The sequence below is a fragment of the Mobula hypostoma genome, chromosome 3, assembly GCF_963921235.1.
Source record: "Mobula hypostoma chromosome 3, sMobHyp1.1, whole genome shotgun sequence".
NCBI lineage: Eukaryota > Metazoa > Chordata > Chondrichthyes > Myliobatiformes > Myliobatidae > Mobula > Mobula hypostoma.
In genome coordinates, this window is record NC_086099.1 from 143,445,711 (window position 1) to 143,464,110 (window position 18,400).

General features: G+C 39.6%; 1 protein-coding gene across 5 annotated transcripts in view; it reads left to right on the forward strand.

Moving 5' to 3' along the window:
• Positions 1–18,400, forward strand: part of ica1 (islet cell autoantigen 1) — a 119,695-nt gene that overhangs the window by 81,804 nt on the left and 19,491 nt on the right. For all 5 annotated transcript variants that reach the window (XM_063043799.1, XM_063043795.1, XM_063043797.1 and 2 more), the window contains exon 13: positions 16,877–17,137. In XM_063043799.1, the coding sequence (XP_062899869.1) occupies positions 16,877–17,137 (261 nt within the window). The remainder of the gene's footprint in view (positions 1–16,876; positions 17,138–18,400) is intronic.

Genomic DNA, 18,400 nt, shown 5'->3' on the forward strand with positions numbered 1-18,400 from the left:
TAGGTTGAGTGAGCTCGGGCTTTTCTCTTTGAAGCGAAAAGATAAGAGGCATAGATAGACTGGATAACCAGAGGCTTTTTTTTCTCCAGGGCAGAAATGGCTAATATCAAAGGGGCATAATTTTCAGGTGATTGGAAGAAAGTATAGGGGGTAATGTCAGAGTTAAGTTCTTTGCACAGAGAGTGTTGGGTGCGTAGAACATCCTGCTGGAGATAGTAGTAGAGGCAGATACATTAGAGGTGTTCAATAAACTCTTTGGCACGTAGATGAAAGAAAAATGCAGGTTTATGTTGAAGGAAAAGGCTAGATTGATCTTAGAGCAGGTTAAAGGATTGGCACAATATCAGGAGCTGAAGGGCCTTTGCTGTAGTGTTTTATATTTTACTTTATTTCTACAGTTTTTTATCTATTATTAATGCATACTGGTATATTACCCCCAATACATTGTGCTGTAATTTTGCTTAATAATATCTTGTGCAGTTCTTAGGAAAGACTTCCTGAAAGTCCACATGCAGTTCCTGATGTTGTGCTCACTCGTTTATAGTTGCCTAGTTTTCCTCTTCCTGTTTTTTAAATAGCAGGTTCACATTTACTACTTTCCAATCTATGGGAAATGTTCCAGAATCCATGGAATTTTGGAAGAATATGACTAGTTCCATCACATCTCCATGACTGTCACCTTCGATACCCTGAGAAGCATGTCATTAAATTCTACAATCATAATCTGCTTTCTGTCCCACTAGTTTCCCATTTACTCACCCCCCCTATACCTTTTAGTAAAGCCGACTTCTTTGAGTTCCTCATTAGAACTTGTTCCTTGGTCACTTTGCAACCAAATTTGTGGAATAACTACTAGATCATACTTGTTTCTATTAGTTCCTTCAATTCATCTACCTTTTCTATGAACGCTTCATGAATTTAAGTAAAGATCCTTCCATTTTATCTATTCTTTCCCCACTCTAACTCAGATTTAAGATGTATTTAAGATGTCCTGCCTTTCAGACCAACTCTGGTTACATTTCTAACTGTGATACCGTGCACTGTGTTCCGCCATTCCTCTTAAACTTTCTGAATTTCCACTTTCCAGCACTTCACGACTAACTATTTAGTTTACAGTTTTATTGATGCATAGTTAGTTAATTCACAAGAACATGGCTTTAGCCAGTTTAAGAGAAGCCTGTCACATTGGAATTGAAAGCTGTTTTTTTCCTTGTGTATCTTTGAACTACACATTCAATTCACTGAATTTATTAACTTTATGTAAATCTTCACATGGCTCAGGTAATAATCTGGAGATTTTCACCTTTTGTGTTCTGCTTTTTAATTGGATCCTAGTTTCTCACATTCATTTGCATTATGCTTGACCTTGATTCCAGCATGGACTGCAACGATTGCATTTTTTCCCTCCCAGTCAATTTCTTTTTATAGCCTGAGGAGATTTTCTTAACCCTGGCATCAGACAAGCAACACAGCCTTTGGGACCCGTGCTTGTGCTACAGAAAACATTCATGATCCTTCGAAGTTCCTTTTCATTTCACAATTTGAACACAGTATTACAGAGATATTCTCTGATACTCCAAACACTCATATCAAACCTTGTATCCATCTGCTCCATTCTTCCAGTTGTTGGAAAGTGGTATCAGTTTCCAAACTTGAGTGTTTCCAGCTAGATTTCTATACTTGTCACAACATCAAAATAACCTTTTATCAAACTCACAAATGACATCCTATGTAGTTGTGATCAAGCTAAACTGCCCCTTAATGTTCTCCTCAATCTGTTTCCAGACATGGTTGATCATTTATCAATCGCGTTTCTGTACTTGTCCAGCTAAGTGGGTCCATACTCATCTGCTTCCACTTTAATTTATCCAGTAGCAGCCAGAGATTTGTCTAAACAGCTTCCCTTCACATTACATCAGGAGTTCTGGGGGGAGTATTCTTGACTCCCTCTTATTTTTCATTTACATGTTGCCTCTTAGAAACATTGTTCAGATGCCTAGCATAAGTTTGTGTGTGTGCACTGCACTGACAGTTTTACCATTACTTTTCTTGACTGCTGTTCTGTCTTGTCTGATTGCTGGACAAACAAAAATGCCCTTCAACTAAATACAGCAAGTTCAAAGCCATTGTTTACATTCCTTGCCAGAAGCGTAGGTACTGGCTCCATCATTTTTCTTGATAGTAATTTGAGGTGGAACACATTTAGTCCATATTTCTCTTTAAAGTTAAGTTAATCTGGAATTCTATTACTAATATGTGAACGTGCACTGTCTCTATCACCCATTATTTAATGCTGTTGGCCTAGATTTAACACATCCATTTCTTCTCAGACACCTCTTGTCTGAGTTTCTCCTGATCTGTCTTACTTCCTAGGGCTTTGGAACCTCAGAATATAGAATGGGTTAAGCAGGCTAAGGCCTTATATATTGGAGCATAGGAGAATGAGGAGTAATCTTATAGAGGCGTATAAAATGAATTCAGTCTTATACCCAGGGTTGGGGAACAAAGAACTAGAGTGAGTAGGGTTGATTTATTAAGTATCTGAGGGACAATTTTTTCATACAGAGGTTTGGTCTGCATATGGTAACAAGATGGTTGATGGATGTACTTTAAAAACCTTTGAAAGGCACTTGTAGAGAATCAGAATCAGGTTTGTTATCACTGGCATGTGACATGAAATTTGTTAACTTAGCAGCAACAGTTCAATGCAATACGTAATCTAGCAGAGAGAAAATAAAATAATAAATAAAATAGAACACCATAATAATAAATAAACAAGTAAATCAATTACTTATATTGAATGGATTAAAAAAAATGTGCAAAAACAGAAATACAGTATATTTGTTTTTTTAAAAAAGTGAGTTAGTGTCCAAAGCTTCAATGTCCATTTAGGAATCGGATGGCAGAGGGGAAGAAGCTGTTCCTGAATCGCTGAGTGTGTGCCTTCAGGCTTCCATACCTCCTTCCAGACAGTGAGAAAAGGGCATGCCCTGGGTGCTGTAGGTCATTAATAATCGACACTGCTTTTCTGAGACACCACTCCCTAAAGATGTCCTGGGTACTTTGTAGGCTAGTACCCAAGATGGAGCTGACTAGATTTCCAACCCTCTGCAGCTTCTTTCAGTCCTGTGCAGTAGCCCCCCACCACACCATTCCAGACAGTGATGCAGCCTGTCAGAATGCTCTCCATGGTACAACAATAGAAGTTTTTGAGTGTATTTGTTGACATGCCGAATCACTTCAATCTCCTATTAAAGTATAGCCGCTGTCTTGCCTTCTTTATAACTACATCAATACGTTGGGACCAGGTTAGATCCTCAGAGATCTTGACACCCAGGAACTTGAAACTGCTCACTCTCTCCACTTCTGATCCCTCTATGAGGATTGGGATGTGTTCCTTCATTTTACCCTTCCTGAAGTCCACAATCAGCTCATTCGTCTTACGTTGAGTGCCAGGTTGTTGCTGCAGCACCATTCCACTAGTTGGCATATCTCACTCCTGTACGTTCTGTGGTCACCACCTGAGATACTACCAACAATGGCTGTATCATCAGCAAATTTATAGATGGTATTTGAACTATGTCTAGCCACACAGTCATGGGTATATAGAGAGTTGAGCAGTGGGCTAAGCACACACCTGAGGTGTGCTGGTGTTGATCGTCAGCGAGGAGGATATGTTATCACCAATCTGCACAGATTGTTGTCTTCCAGTTAGGAAGTCGAGGATCCAATTGCAGAAGGAGGTACAGTGGCCCAGGTTCTGCAACTTCTCAATCAGGATTGTGGGAATGATGGTATTAAATGCTGAGCTATAGTCGATGAACTGCATCCTGACATAGGTGTTTGTGTTACCCAGGTGGTCTAAAGCCATGTGGAGAGCCACTGAAATTGCGTCTGCCATTGACCTATTGTGGTCCTTGCTGAGGCAGGAGTTCAGTCTATCCATAACCAACCTCTCAAAGCATTTCATCACTGTCGATGTGAGTGCTACTGGGTGATAGAGGCACAGGGACAGGAAAGCTTTGGAGGAATTGCAGGCAAAAGGGTCTGACCTGCCAGAGCATCTTGGCTGGCGTGGACTGGTTGGATCGAAGGGTCACTTTCCATGCTGTCTGACTCTAAAGTTCCAGCTGTCATTTGTACCTGACTTTTCTCTGGCTTTCTGTCACATCAGCCCATCCGTTAACAGAAGAGTATGGCAAATATAATACACAACCGCTCGGTGTTCAGCTGATCAGCTGTGGTGGAAGATGACTATATTGTGAGATTTATTGTGAGATTTTCAGACCCTTCAAGTAATAACCAGCCATGGGATTTTTGAAGCCATATAGAAGCATCAGAAATTTGAGAAATTCAAAATTAATTTCTGTCAATTTGTTTAGAGTGAAATGTGGCTTAGTACTTTGAACATTTGGAGCTTGCGACAATCAACCATAGTGTGGTTTTGAAGTGCTTCAAGAGAGCGAGGCAGTTGTACAACTGAATTGAATTGACTTTATTACTTACATTCTCCACATACATGAGGAGTAACAAATCTTTACATTACGTCTCCATCTAAATGTCCAATATGCAATTTATATGCAATTAGATACATTAATTCATGTATTGTGTATGGGCCTGATGTCACAACGTACAATTGACAGTTGAATAATTCACACTAAATAATCTTCTGAAGTGACTGGTGAAGTTGTCCATAAAATGAATATAGCATGGTGTATGGAACCTCAGATTCTGCTTGATAAAGCTGACATTTCTTTGATGTCACTCTACACCTCTTCAGAAGAGTTTGCATATAGAGGAACATTCTCATTGGTAAACCTAAAAGTGGCACAATAAGGAAAAAGATATGACAGATTAATTGGCAGAGGATAAATTAAATACACAATTTAATATAGAATCAAGGAGAAAAATGCTGGTCTTTATCTCATGCATTTTAAATGAATGCTTCATGAGCTATAATTTCTTCCATAACAATGGATAGCTATAATGTATTAACGTGACCAGAGAATGGCATTGTTCAGCATTATGACTAGAAGGAGTTATTATAACAACTGCCACATAAGTGAAGATCTTACATATTTCTTTAGACACAAAGATTGGACAGTGTATTGTTGCAACCAGTTTAATTGCACGAGCAGATGAACTTCATCTTTTCTGATAATGCCATTGTTCTAATATTTATGACTTAAATTTTTCACTGGTTTCTAATAATTGTTTCCAAAACGTAATTCCAATGGTAGGCTTTGTGCAATATATCTAGAAGCCTTTGTGCCTGCATCCATGAATATTTTAAAACGGTATGTTTCCAAGGTTCTGATGGTTACTTTGTATATATCAGGTATGACATATCTAATTCGCATTCACACCTCTTGTCGTGTGTATTCTCAAAACTACCCATTAGTTATTACACAGAACCAATTTAATTCAGATTGGAAAAAATATAATAAAAATGGAAACACGAGGAAATCTGCAGATGCTGGAAATTCAAGCAACACACAAAAAAAAAATGCTGGTGAATGCAGCAGGATGCTGCCTGGCCTGCTGCGTTCACCAGCATTTTTTATGTGTGTTAATAAAAATGGAAATTGGGTAGAGTTTGTCTATTAGGATGACATGTTTTAGACCACTTGTTCAAGCTCGGACTTTCTGGTTTTCTAGGCCCAATTAATTGAGTTTCATTTGAATTTCCTGAAAACTTGGAAGTAGTAATAGCAGGAGGGATTAAATGGATGTAAATGCACTCATGGAAAGAAAATATTAACAATTGGCAGTAATTTTATTTCTCCTTAGTACTCAGCATTTGTGGCCTTCTGATCATACCTTACAATGACTTTGACTCTGATCATACTTTACAATAGCTTTGAAAGCCATCCAGAAGGGCCATTAGCTGAGTCAGACAAAGATTTCTTCTCCCAAATGTGGCCATTTCATTAAGATGAATGGTGTGTAACACCTGGTCCATCACAATTATCACTTCTGCATTCCTCAGTTGAATCCAGTGATCTGTGCTAAGCAACCACATTTATGTATCTTCTGATGGGCTGTGAAAACTCTGAAGGAAAAGCCCAGATTCCCACTGGTTATTTTTCAGAAGTGAAGGGTTTAGCTGTAATATCCCCAGTCCAGTTCATACTTGCAGCAATTGCCACAGATAAGTATTCTGGTTTCATTTCTTTCATTCTGCTCCCCAGCGTCAACCAGAGTTAACAGTAAAACACTGTGGGCCTAAATCTTGATCACATTCCCCTTCGAGTTTAAACTTGGGCTACAATGTTCGAACTGAATCCAGTATTCCATAGTGCATTACTGGTCAGGGGCTACATTACAGCAATGTGACCCTAGTTGTTTACCATGCTCCTGTTATTGTGAGTGCATAACTTATAATGATTTTTAAAATAACTCTTTTTCCAAGAACTGAGGTGAATTATTATACATTGGCTATTGTTTATCCTTATAGACTGTTTTAAAGATGTTGCCATTTTCAAAATCAAAACTCTTGACATTACTGTCTTTTTAAATGGAAGTGGAAGAGACAGCTTGCTGCTTTTATGTGTAGTCAGGAAAGGTATAAGAGCTAAGAGAGTTGTAAAAGAGCGCCTGAAGGCTTTGTGTGTCAATGCAAGGAGCATTCGTAATAAGGTGGATGAATTGAAAGTGCAGATTGTTATTAATGATTATGATATAGTTGGGATCACAGAGACATGGCTCCAGAGTGACCAGGGATGGGAGCTCAACGTTCAGGGATATTCAATATTCAAGAGGGATAGACATGAAGGAAGGGGAGGTGGGGTGGCGTTGCTGGTTAAAGGAGAGATTAACGCAATAGAAAGGAAGGACATAAGCCGGGAAGATGTGGAATCGATATGGGTAGAGCTGCGTAACACTAAGGGGCAGAAGACACTGGTGGGAGTTGTGTACAGGCCACCTAACAGTAGTAGTGAGGTTGGAGATGGTATTAAACAGGAAATTAGAAATGTGTGCAATAAAGGAACAGCAGTTATAATGGGTGACTTCAATCTACATGTAGATTGGGTGAACCAAATTGGTAAAGGTGCTGAGGAAGAGGATTTCTTGGAATGTATGCGGGATGGTTTTTTGAACCAACATGTCGAGGAACCAACTAGAGAGCAGGCTATTCTGGACTGGGTTTTGAGCAAAGAGGAAGGGTTAATTAGCAATCTTGTCGTGAGAGGCCCCTTGGGTAAGAGTGACCATAATATGGTGGAATTCTTCATTAAGATGGAGAGTGACATAGTTAATTCAGAAACAAAGGTTCTGAACTTAAAGAGGGGTAACTTTGAAGGTATGAGACGTGAATTAGCTAAGATAGACTGGCAAATGACACTTACAGGATTGACGGTGGATATGCAATGGCAAGCATTTAAAGGTTGCATGGATGAACTACAACAATTGTTCATCCCAGTTTGGCAAAAGAATAAATCAAGGAAGGTAGTGCACCCGTGGCTGACAAGAGAAATTAGGGATAGTATCAATTCCAAAGAAGAAGCATACAAATTAGCCAGAGAAAGTGGCTCACCTGAGGACTGGGAGAAATTCAGAGTTCAGTAGAGGAGGGCAAAGGGCTTAATTAGGAAGGGGAAAAAAGATTATGAGAGAAAACTGGCAGGGAACATAAAAACGGACTGTAAAAGCTTTTATAGATGTGTAAAAAGGAAAAGACTGGTAAAGACAAATGTAGGTCCCCTGCAGACAGAAACAGGTGAATTGATTATGGGGAGCAAGGACATTGCAGACCAATTGAATAATTACTTTGGTTCTGTCTTCACTAAGGAGGACATAAATAATCTTCCGGAAATAGTAGGGGACAGAGGGTCCAGTGGGATGGAGGAACTGAGTGAAATACATGTTAGTAGGGAAGTGGTGTTAGGTAAATTGAAGGGATTGAAGGCAGATAAATCCCCAGGGCCAGATGGTCTGCATCCTAGAGTGCTTAAGGAAGTAGCCCAAGAAATAGTGGATGCATTAGTGATAATTTTTCAAAACTCGTTAGATTCTGGACTAGTTCCTGAGGATTGGAGGGTGGCTAATGTAACTCCACTTTTTAAAAAAGGAGGGAGACAGAAACCGGGGAATTATAGACCGGTTAGCCTAACGTCGGTGGTGGGGAAACTGCTGGAGTCAGTTATCAAGGATGTGATAACAGCAAATTTGGAAAGCGGTGAAATGATCAGACAAAGTCAGCATGGATTTGTGAAAGGAAAATCATGTCTGACGAATCTCATAGAATTTTTTGAGGATGTAACTAGTAGAATGGATAGGGGAGAACCAGTGGATGTGGTATATTTGGATTTTCAAAAGGCTTTTGACAAGGTCCCACACAGGAGATTAGTGTGCAAACTTAAAGCACACGGTATTGGGGGTAAGGTATTGGTGTGGGTGGAGAATTGGTTAGCAGACAGGAAGCAAAGAGTGGGAATAAACGGGACCTTTTCAGAATGGCAGGCGGTGACTAGTGGGGTACCTCAAGGCTCAGTGCTGGGACCCCAGTTGTTTACAATATATATTAATGACTTGGATGAGGGAATTAAATGCAGCATCTCCAAGTTTGCGGATGACACGAAGCTGGGTGGCAGTGTTAGCTGTGAGGAGGATGCTAAGAGGATGCAGGGTGACTTGGATAGGTTGGGTGAGTGGGCAAATTCATGGCAGATGCAATTTAATGTGGATAAATGTGAAGTTATCCACTTTGGTGGCAAAAACAGGAAAACAGATTATTATCTGAATGGTGGCCGATTAGGAAAAGGGGAGGTGCAACGAGACCTGGGTGTCATTGTACACCAGTCATTGAAAGTGGGCATGCAGGTACAGCAGGCGGTGAAAAAGGCGAATGGTATGCTGGCATTTATAGCGAGAGGATTCGAGTACAGGAGCAGGGAGGTACTACTGCAGTTGTACAAGGCCTTGGTGAGACCACACCTGGAGTATTATGTGCAGTTTTGGTCCCCTAATCTGAGGAAAGACATCCTTGCCATAGAGGGAGTATAAAGAAGGTTCACCAGATTGATTCCTGGGATGGCAGGACTTTCATATGAAGAAAGACTGGATGAACTGGGCTTGTACTCATTGGAATTTAGAAGATTGAGGGGGGATCTGATTGAAACGTATAAGATCCTAAAGGGATTGGACAGGCTAGATGCAGGAAGATTGTTCCCGATGTTGGGGAAGTCCAGAACGAGGGGCCACAGTTTGAGGATAGAGGGGAAGCCTTTTAGGACCGAGATTAGGAAAAACTTCTTCACACAGAGAGTGGTGAATCTGTGGAATTCTCTGCCACAGGAAACAGTTGAGGCCAGTTCATTGGCTATATTTAAGAAGGAGTTAGATATGGCCCTTATGGCTACGGGGGTCAGGGGGTATGGAGGGAAGCCTGGGGCGGGGTTCTGAGTTGGAGGATCAGCCATGATCATAATAAATGGCGGTGGAGGCTCGAAGGGCCAAATGGCCTACTCCTGCACCTATTTTCTATGTTTCTATGTAATGAATTACTGGTTGTTACCAGTAATAACTAGAAAACTTTTGATTAACGCAACACACATCAAAGTTGCTTGAACATCAAACTTTTGATTAATTTGTTTGGAGTTATGTAATTCAGTATCTAAAGTTTATCAATGTAAATGAACTTAGGGTCACTAAACATTTATATATCAACACATCAGCAATTGTGATTTGCTTAAAAACCCTTGGACTGCTTATAATTTTGTGCTGTAATTAATGATCTGTTTAGAGACATTATGCCAAAGCACTGTCGATTTGAACCAACACCAATTCATTTACGTAAAAACTTCTTAAATCTTGTAAGATATAATTGCAACATTATTTGTGTACATTTTACTGTTGCAAAGCAGATTCAGCTGCAACGTTTCATCTGTTCCTCACCAAATGAAGCACTACAAATCTGCAAGCAGTGTGACCGAATAATTAACAAATATGCAATAATAGTGCCAAGCCATGAATATCTCCATTAAAACTTGCCATTCAGTGATACCGTATTATCATTCCCAAGTCCCTCACCACCAAAATGCTAGAGTTGCCATTGACCAGAAAATTATCAGTATTTGTCATTGGAAACACTGACTACATAAACCTGTAATAACTGAACCATAATAAGGTATAAGAGATAGGGACGGAATCAAGCCAGTTGATCCATCGAGTCTGTGCCACCATTCCATCGTGGCTGATTTATTATCCCTCCCAACTCCTTTATCTTGCCTTCTTCATGTAAGCTTTGACACCCTTACCAATCAAGAACCTGTCGACCTCCACTTTAACTATACCCAATGACTTGACCTTCACAGCCATCTTTGGCAATGAATTCCACAGATTCAATATACTCTGGCTAAAGAAATTCCTCCTCATCTCTGTTTTAAAGGGACCTAGATTTCCCCATGAAAGAAAACATTCTCTCCATGTCCAATCTATTGAGGCTTTTCAATATTTGATAGGTTTTAATGAAATAGTCCTTCATTCTTCTAAACTCCAGCGACCACAGGCCCAGAACCATCGAACAATCAGACATACCCGGGATAATTCTCATAAACCTCCTCTGGACCCTCTCCAATGCCAGCACATCCTTTCTCAAATAAGAAGCCCAAAACTGCTCACAGTACTCCAAGTGTGGTCTGACCAATACCTTAATTACATCCTTGCTTTTATATTCCAGTCATCTCAAAATGAATGTTAACATTGCATTTGCCTGCCTTATCAACAACTCAACTTGCAAGTTAACCTTTAGAGAATCCTACGTGAGGACTCCCGAGTCCCTTTGCACCTCTGATTTTTGTATTTTCTTCTTGTTTAAAAAATGGTATACATCTTTATTCCTTTTACCAAAGTGCATGACCATACAGTTCCTTACACTGTATACCATTTGCCACTTCTTTGCCCATTCTAATCTTCTAAGTCCTTCTGCAGACTTGCTGCTTCCTCAACACTACCTGCCCCTCCACCTATCTTTGTATCATCTGTAAAGTTGGTCACAAAGCCATTGATTGCATCATCCAAATCATTGACATACAACGTAAGAAGAAGTGGTCCAAATACCGACCCCTGCAGAATACCACTAGTCAGTGACAGCCAACCAGAAAAGGCTCTCTTTATTCCTACTCTTTGCTTCCTGCCCGTCAGCCAATCTTGTATCCATGCTAGTATCTTTCCTATAATATCATGGACTCTTATCTTGTTAAGCATCCTTATGTGTGGTACCTTCTCAAAGACATTCTGAAAATCCAAATAAGCAACATCCACTGACTCTTTGTTGTCTCTCTTGCCTGTTATTTCCTTTAAGAATTCCAGCAGATTTGCCAGGCAAGATTTCCCCTTAATGAAACCATGCTGACTTTGGCCTATTTTATCATGTGTCTCCAAGAATCCTGAAACCTCATCCTTAATAATGGACTCCAACATCTCTCCAACCACTGAAGTCAGCCTAACTGGCCTATTATGTTCTGTCTTTTGTCTCCTTCCCCTCTTTGAAGAGTGGAGTAATGCTTGCAATTTTCTAGTCCTCTGGAACCATTCCAGAACCTGTTGATTCTTGAAAGATCACTATTAATGCCTCCACAGTCTCTACAGCTACCTCTTTTAGAACACTAGTATGGGAGCCATATATCTATTTTCTACCTGTATTGTATTTTGTGTTGTGTGTTTATTATGCTTATCGTGATAGTTAATCACACGGGTTGGGGCAAGGTAAAAGTGAAGTGTTTAGTTACATCTTCATGCTTTGTCTTTGGAGTAAGTCTAGTTTGTGTAGAGCTGAGGAGTGATTACCTTTTCTGTTGCTTGCTTAATTACACTTAAATTTGCTTAACTATGTTTGAATATTCCTGAATAAGCTTAAGAACTTTTGGCTTAAAACCCTTTACTATGCTAAGCCTGTTTATTTTGTTATGTTGCTTGTTTAGTCTCAAGAGTTTTTATCTCTTCAAGGTTCTTTGTTAGCTAGCTTCTTAATACAATTTTGAATGTATTCTTTGATTTGGAACTTAGTTCTGGATAAATAGCGTGTTGTACAGGATCACCCCCACCTCCACATGCTTAGTCTCTAAACAGTTTTGGTTTGTTCAAGCAACCGCTACCGCTACAACTGGGGAGGAGTCCTTCCGGCTCATGTGACTTTTCTACCTTCAAACCTTTCACCTTTCTGAAAAACTTTTGGTATCTTCTTTTATATTATTGGTTTGCTTATACTCATATTTCATCTTTTCCCTCCTTACGGCTTTTTAATTGGCTCCTGTTGGTTTTTAAAAGCTTCCCAATCCTCTACCTCCCACTAATTTTTGCTCTAATTATATGCCCTCTCTTTTGCTTTTATGCTGTCTTTGACTTCCCTTGTCAGCCATGGTTGCCTCATTCTCCCCTTAGAATACTGCCTCTTTGCAATGAATATATCCTGTGCATTCCAAATTGCTCCCTGAAACTCCAGTCATTGCTGTTGTGCCGTCGTCCCTGCTGGTGTCCTCTTTCAATCAACTTTGACCCACTCCTCTCCCATGCCTGTCTAGTTCACTTTACTCCTCTGTAATACTGATACATCTGATTTTAGTTTCTCCTTCTCAAACCGCAGGGTGAATTCCATCATATTATGATCTCTAGCTCTCTAATGAAATCTGGTTCTTTACACAGCACTCAGTCTAGAATTGCATTTTCCCCTAGTGTGTTCAACATAAGCTGCTCTAAAAAAACCATCTCATAGGCATACTAAAAGTTCCTTCTCTTAGGATCTAGCACCAACCTGATTTTCCCATTCTACTTGTGTATTGAAATCCCCCATGACTATTGTAACATTGCCCTTTTTACATTCCTTTTCGATCTGCTGTTGTAATTTGTTCTGTACATTCTGGCTACTGTCAGAGGCCTGTGTAAAACTCCTATCAGGGTTTTTACCCTTGCAGCTTTTTAACCCTGTTCAAAACAATTCTACCTCTTCCCATCCTGTGTCACCTCTTTCTAAGGAGTTGATTTCACTTTTTACTGGTAGAGCCAGCCCACTTCCTCTGCCTACCTGCCTGTTCTTTTGATGCATTGTGAATTCTCAGTTATTAAACTCCCAACTATGATCTTTTAGCCACGACTGAGTGCTGCGCACAACGTCATACCTGCCAATCTCCATAATTGTGCAACAAGATCACCTACCTTATTCCGTGTACTGTGTGCATTTAAATATAAGACTTACAGCCCTGTATATATAACCTCCACACTTTTCAATCTTGCCCCCATATTAACATAAGTTAAATTCTTATCCCTTTCTAAACTTGTTGTTTTTTTATTTATTCTGGAGACGTTTGTAATCTGTCCTGCACTCTTTCCCTTTTACTTTATCCTCACTTTTCCAAACTATTGAACCTACTACTTAGTTTAAAGACGCACATCCCACTGACGGCAGTTTTGCTCTGTCAACTGCCTCTCCTTACTCAGTCTCACTACACACCACTTCTACTTGTTTCTCCGTTTTTATTCTATGCAGTTTTTCATTGATTCTGTTGTGTTTCTTTGTATTTACTGTGAATGCCAGCAAGAAAATAGATCGCAGGGTAGTAAAAGATGACATGTATGTAGTTTGATGATAAATTTACTTTGAACTTTGTCCTCCTTGAGTTCAGGTGCAAACTCTCCTTTTTGTACAGGTCATGCCATCCCCAGAAGAGATCCCAGTGATCAAGAAATCTGAAAGTCTGCCCACTATACCAATTTCTCAGTCATGCAGTTAACTGCCGAAGCATTCTATTCATACCCTCACTGGCATGTGGCACGGGCAGAAATTCAGAGATTACCACCCTTGAGCTCCTGCTTTTCAACTTTCTACCTAACTCCCTATATTCTTCTTTAGGACCCCATCCCTCTTCCTATCAACAGTATGGTGACACCTGGCTGTTCAGCTTCCCTCTTTAGAACCCTGTGGACCCAACCTGAGATGTCCCTCACCCTGGCACCTGGGAGACAACATACCATCCGGGTGTCTCTTTCGTGTCCACAGAATCTCCTGGTTGCTCCTCTAATGGTTAAATCTTCTCTTCTCCCCCATTCCCTACTGAGCCACAGAACCAAAGTCCTGGCCTCTGTGGCTTTTCCCTGGTAGATTATTTCCCATGGTATCCAAAGCAGTATACTTATTATTGAGTGGAATGGCAACAGGGATACTCTGGACTGTCTAGCCATTCCCTTTTCCTCTCCTGACAGTCACCCAGCTACCTGCTTTCTGCAGCTTGGGAATGACTACCTCACTGTAGCTCCTATCACCTTCTCATTCTCCAGTATGAACCAGAGGTCATCTAGCTGCTGCTCCACTTCTTAACATGATGTGTAAGGAGATACAGCCTGGTGCACCTCATGCACATGTAGTTATCAGAGAGACTGGAGGACTCTGAGTTCCCACATTCACATGAAGAAAACACCACTGACCCTTGGTCCTTTCTTCCTGTACCAGCTATGCACTACTCGACAAAGAGAGAAAGGAACTTACCCAGATCATTTGCTTCTTCTTGCATAAGCCTCTTGAGTCAAAACCTGAAACTAACCACTCTAACACTGTCCCGCTCCCACATTGGCCACTCTGGTTAAACCCAAGATCATTTTTTGGCCTTTTCCCAAGTACTTAATATATCGCGCTGATTGAACTCTGCTGAAAATTCAGGAAAGGCCCTGAGCTCTTTTAAAATCTCATGCTACCTCACTGAAACAAGCGACTGCTTGTGATGATTAAAACTCTTCATGCCATCCCCATGTATAAGGCACAAATCAGGATTATGTTGGATACTCACCATTTAACTGGATTAGTGCAGCTCCAACAATGCACAAGAATCTCATCAACAGGTTTGATTGGGTTCTTTCCTTCACCCTACCCAGCAATTCAGTCAGTGGCTACAGTGTGCCCCATTTATAAAAGGTATGGAAATTTCTCATCTAGACCACTCTAACTGCATCTCATGAACTTGCAATCTCTGTCACTAGAGAGGACAAGGGCAACCAGTGCATTTGAACACATATCCTCCTGATTCAGAGGTGTTCCTTTATTATCGGTAGGTGAAACTCTGGGAACTCCCTTCCCAACAGCACAGTGGGAGTTTCTTCACCGGGACTGAAGGTGCTACCATCTTCTCATGGGCAATGTGGAATGGACGTTGCTAGTAACACACAGATCTTGAAGATGAATGAAACCGATGTGCGTTTAATTTTTTGTTGCATTTCAGGGTAGCCCTGACAATGTTTTAATTAGATAAAAGCTCTCACTGATGTGATTCACAGCGAGTCTCCTTGGTGTTCATTTTCTGTTGATGTCTAGCCACCTGCTACGTGGAAGTTGTTCACCAGGCCAGTGTTTATTGGTTGTTGCTAGGTCTCCCCTTCCATTTCAAGAACTGTCTCAGAAGGCTTAGCTGTGTGAGGAGTCAGATAATGCAAGGGTGGATATCCTTCCCTCAAGGCATTAGTAAATAAGACAGATGTTTACAATAATCCAGTAGTTTCAGAGGCACCATTACAAATCCTAGAATTTTGTTTCAGATTTCCTTAATTACTGTGAATTCCACAATTGCTATGGTGGGACTTGAACTTGTCTTTGGATCCAGACCTCTGAACACATGTCTAGTAACTTAACCATAATGCATCATTATTGTATAATACTCTCGTACTCGGGTGTACGTTTTGACAGAACTATTAGTAACTAAAACTTTACACAGCAACATCATATTAATGTCCAAAATTAGAATATTAATAGAATTTTGTTTGTTCTATTCAGCAGTTTGGTGTTTTGATGTTTTAATCATAAAATATATATGGTGACCCTATTAGCAATCTTAATATATTTTCCTTGGATAACTCTCACATCAAAGCAATTTTAAGATCTTTTCCTGCCATTCTTTAATGTTAATTGATATCAAATTATATCAGCTCATATGGTTTCTAGCTACTTCACATCCAGGTTAGAGTAAGGAATATCGATGGCAATCTCCTCACGTGGATAATGAATCTGAAACTTCGGTGTTAAAATAGCAATCAGGGATAAGGGATGAAAATTGTTTTCAAATGAAATGTAAGCAGATATCAGAGCTATTAAAATTATCTTACAATGTATAATAATAACTTTAAAAAGCATCTTAGTTCATTAGCAAGATTGGCAAAGAATTGACAATGGACCAGCTAATTTCAATTATTAACTGAACCAGAGTGATGGAATTAGTTGTGAAAGCCTGGAATGCTTGTTGCTTGGCTCCTAATATTCCTGTGAGACAGTGCACCGTATAGGGGAATCTAAGCAGGAAAGCAGAAGTTCATTCGTGCCATGTCATGAAAGCTGTGGCTGATTATACGCCAGAAGTGATTTTGTGCAAAAACTGATGATCCTCGTCTTCTACTATGCTGGAACCAATAACACTGATTTTCAAATGAATAACATGGGAAATGTCAAGATGATGACAGACTGAAACCACATATTACAAAAAGGACATTATTCTAAAATTATCTAAAAGTTTGCAGGAAATAAAATGCAAAAAACCAAACCCAAGCTGGATTATGTGTTAAGAGAAACACAGAACGTTAGCATAGTTTTGTATGTACATCCAGAGTAAGTAGAATTTTTTTTTTAATTATGTTTTTCAAGGAACAGACATTAAAAGAATTACAGTGTTCTGTTGCAAAATTTTTGACTCTACAGACAGGATATATATCTTATGGCAATGTATCATAGTTGCAGAATATGTATTTCCAAGATTGTTAATCTCTCCTAAGAAATGAAAGTTGTTAAAATTGTATGGTACAAAAATTAGTCTTTCTGTAATATTTGAGAATGAGATTTTATTTGCCTGTGCATATCAACATATTACACAAATTGATGTTTTTTCTTCAATTTTAATTTTAGCTCCAACGAATTTATTGATCAACTCCATTGAATCTCAAACAAGTGACAAGGATGAAATGGCGTTGTTGAATGAAATACTAAATGGGACATCACTGGAAGAGGGTGACTTCAGCAGAGAATGGCAAGCAGTATTCGGAGAAGGTCTGTATTCACCAAACCATCCAACAGCTGGTGAATCGGACCAATCTCCCTCTCCTTCAAGCTTCCTCCCTTCTCAACTGTTTGACAAAAGCTTGGGAGATCTATCATCTTCAGTTACTGGTAAGTATAGAAATATAAAAATAATAGCACCTTGAACATTTTTTCATTGATAATGCTGTTGTGTTCTTGATAAATCTTTGAAGTAATATTCCAAATCCATATTAGAAGGTTTGCAATTTAATTTTAGCAGATTCTAGTTGATCCATTTTCAAGGCTAAATCTCCAATTTTGCACAAATATAAATGAACTCCATCCTTCTCTCAATTAATTGAGAATGTATTTAGCCCAAAATAAAGGCTCAGCCCGGAAGCTTTCCTATTTATTTTCCTCCCCAATTCAGACAATGAGTAATAAAACTATTTGAGAAAAGAAAAGACTGAAGGTTTACTCCTGCTTTTATTTCTCTGCGTTCTTTAAGCCTGTTCTCCCTCACAGCCTTTGTCCACTTTCCTAATTGATCATTTTACCTGAACTCATCAAGGATCCAAAGATCTATTGATTGAAACCTGGGTAAAATTGAAGGACAGAGCATTAAAAAAAAACCCTGAGGTTGATTATTGCAAAACATGCAACCCAAAAGAAAATGATTTATCAGCTCAATCATCTGCTCGATTCCTTATCCTGTGGTCATTTACCCTACCGAGTGAGGGGAAAAAAAAGACTCAGTCTCAGCCACATAGAGCAATCCTAACAATCCCTCTCAGAATCCGGTACGTCTCAATTGAAGCACCTCTCGTTCTTCTAAACTCCAAGGAGATGGGCCCAACTTCTTCACAGGACAGGACTAGGAATTTATACTGCAAAGTATACTAAAATTATATTTTAAAGTTCTACTACATTGACTAATTCCAGTACGTTTCTCCTCTGGTATTCTTGCAATTTCAATACTCACCTTTCCTATGTGCTGTACAAATATAGTAAGATTAATTTGCCTTGGCCCAGGTCTCAAGTGTGACAGGTTAAGGAACAAGAATGCTTAGAGAATACTGCTTAGCACTGGCTTTAAACTGCTATTTCTACTGTGCAATGATGTGCGTGGTGAAGTTTGCCAGACGGTCCAGAACATAGGTGACATTGGCAATTTAGCCACACAAGTCTTCACCTTTACATAAGCTCACGGTGAATCTGATTGTAGCCTTTGTTTGAAACTTTAGTCTGTATTTCATTACGTAGCCATTCAACCCCTGTCTCATTAACAAATTAGCTTTAAACAATTTATATTCTCTGCTTCAACTACTCTTTGTAGAACAACAATCAAATGCTCACGACCATATTTTTAAAAGAAGTTTCACTTCATCCGAGTCTTAAAAGGGCAGCCTCATA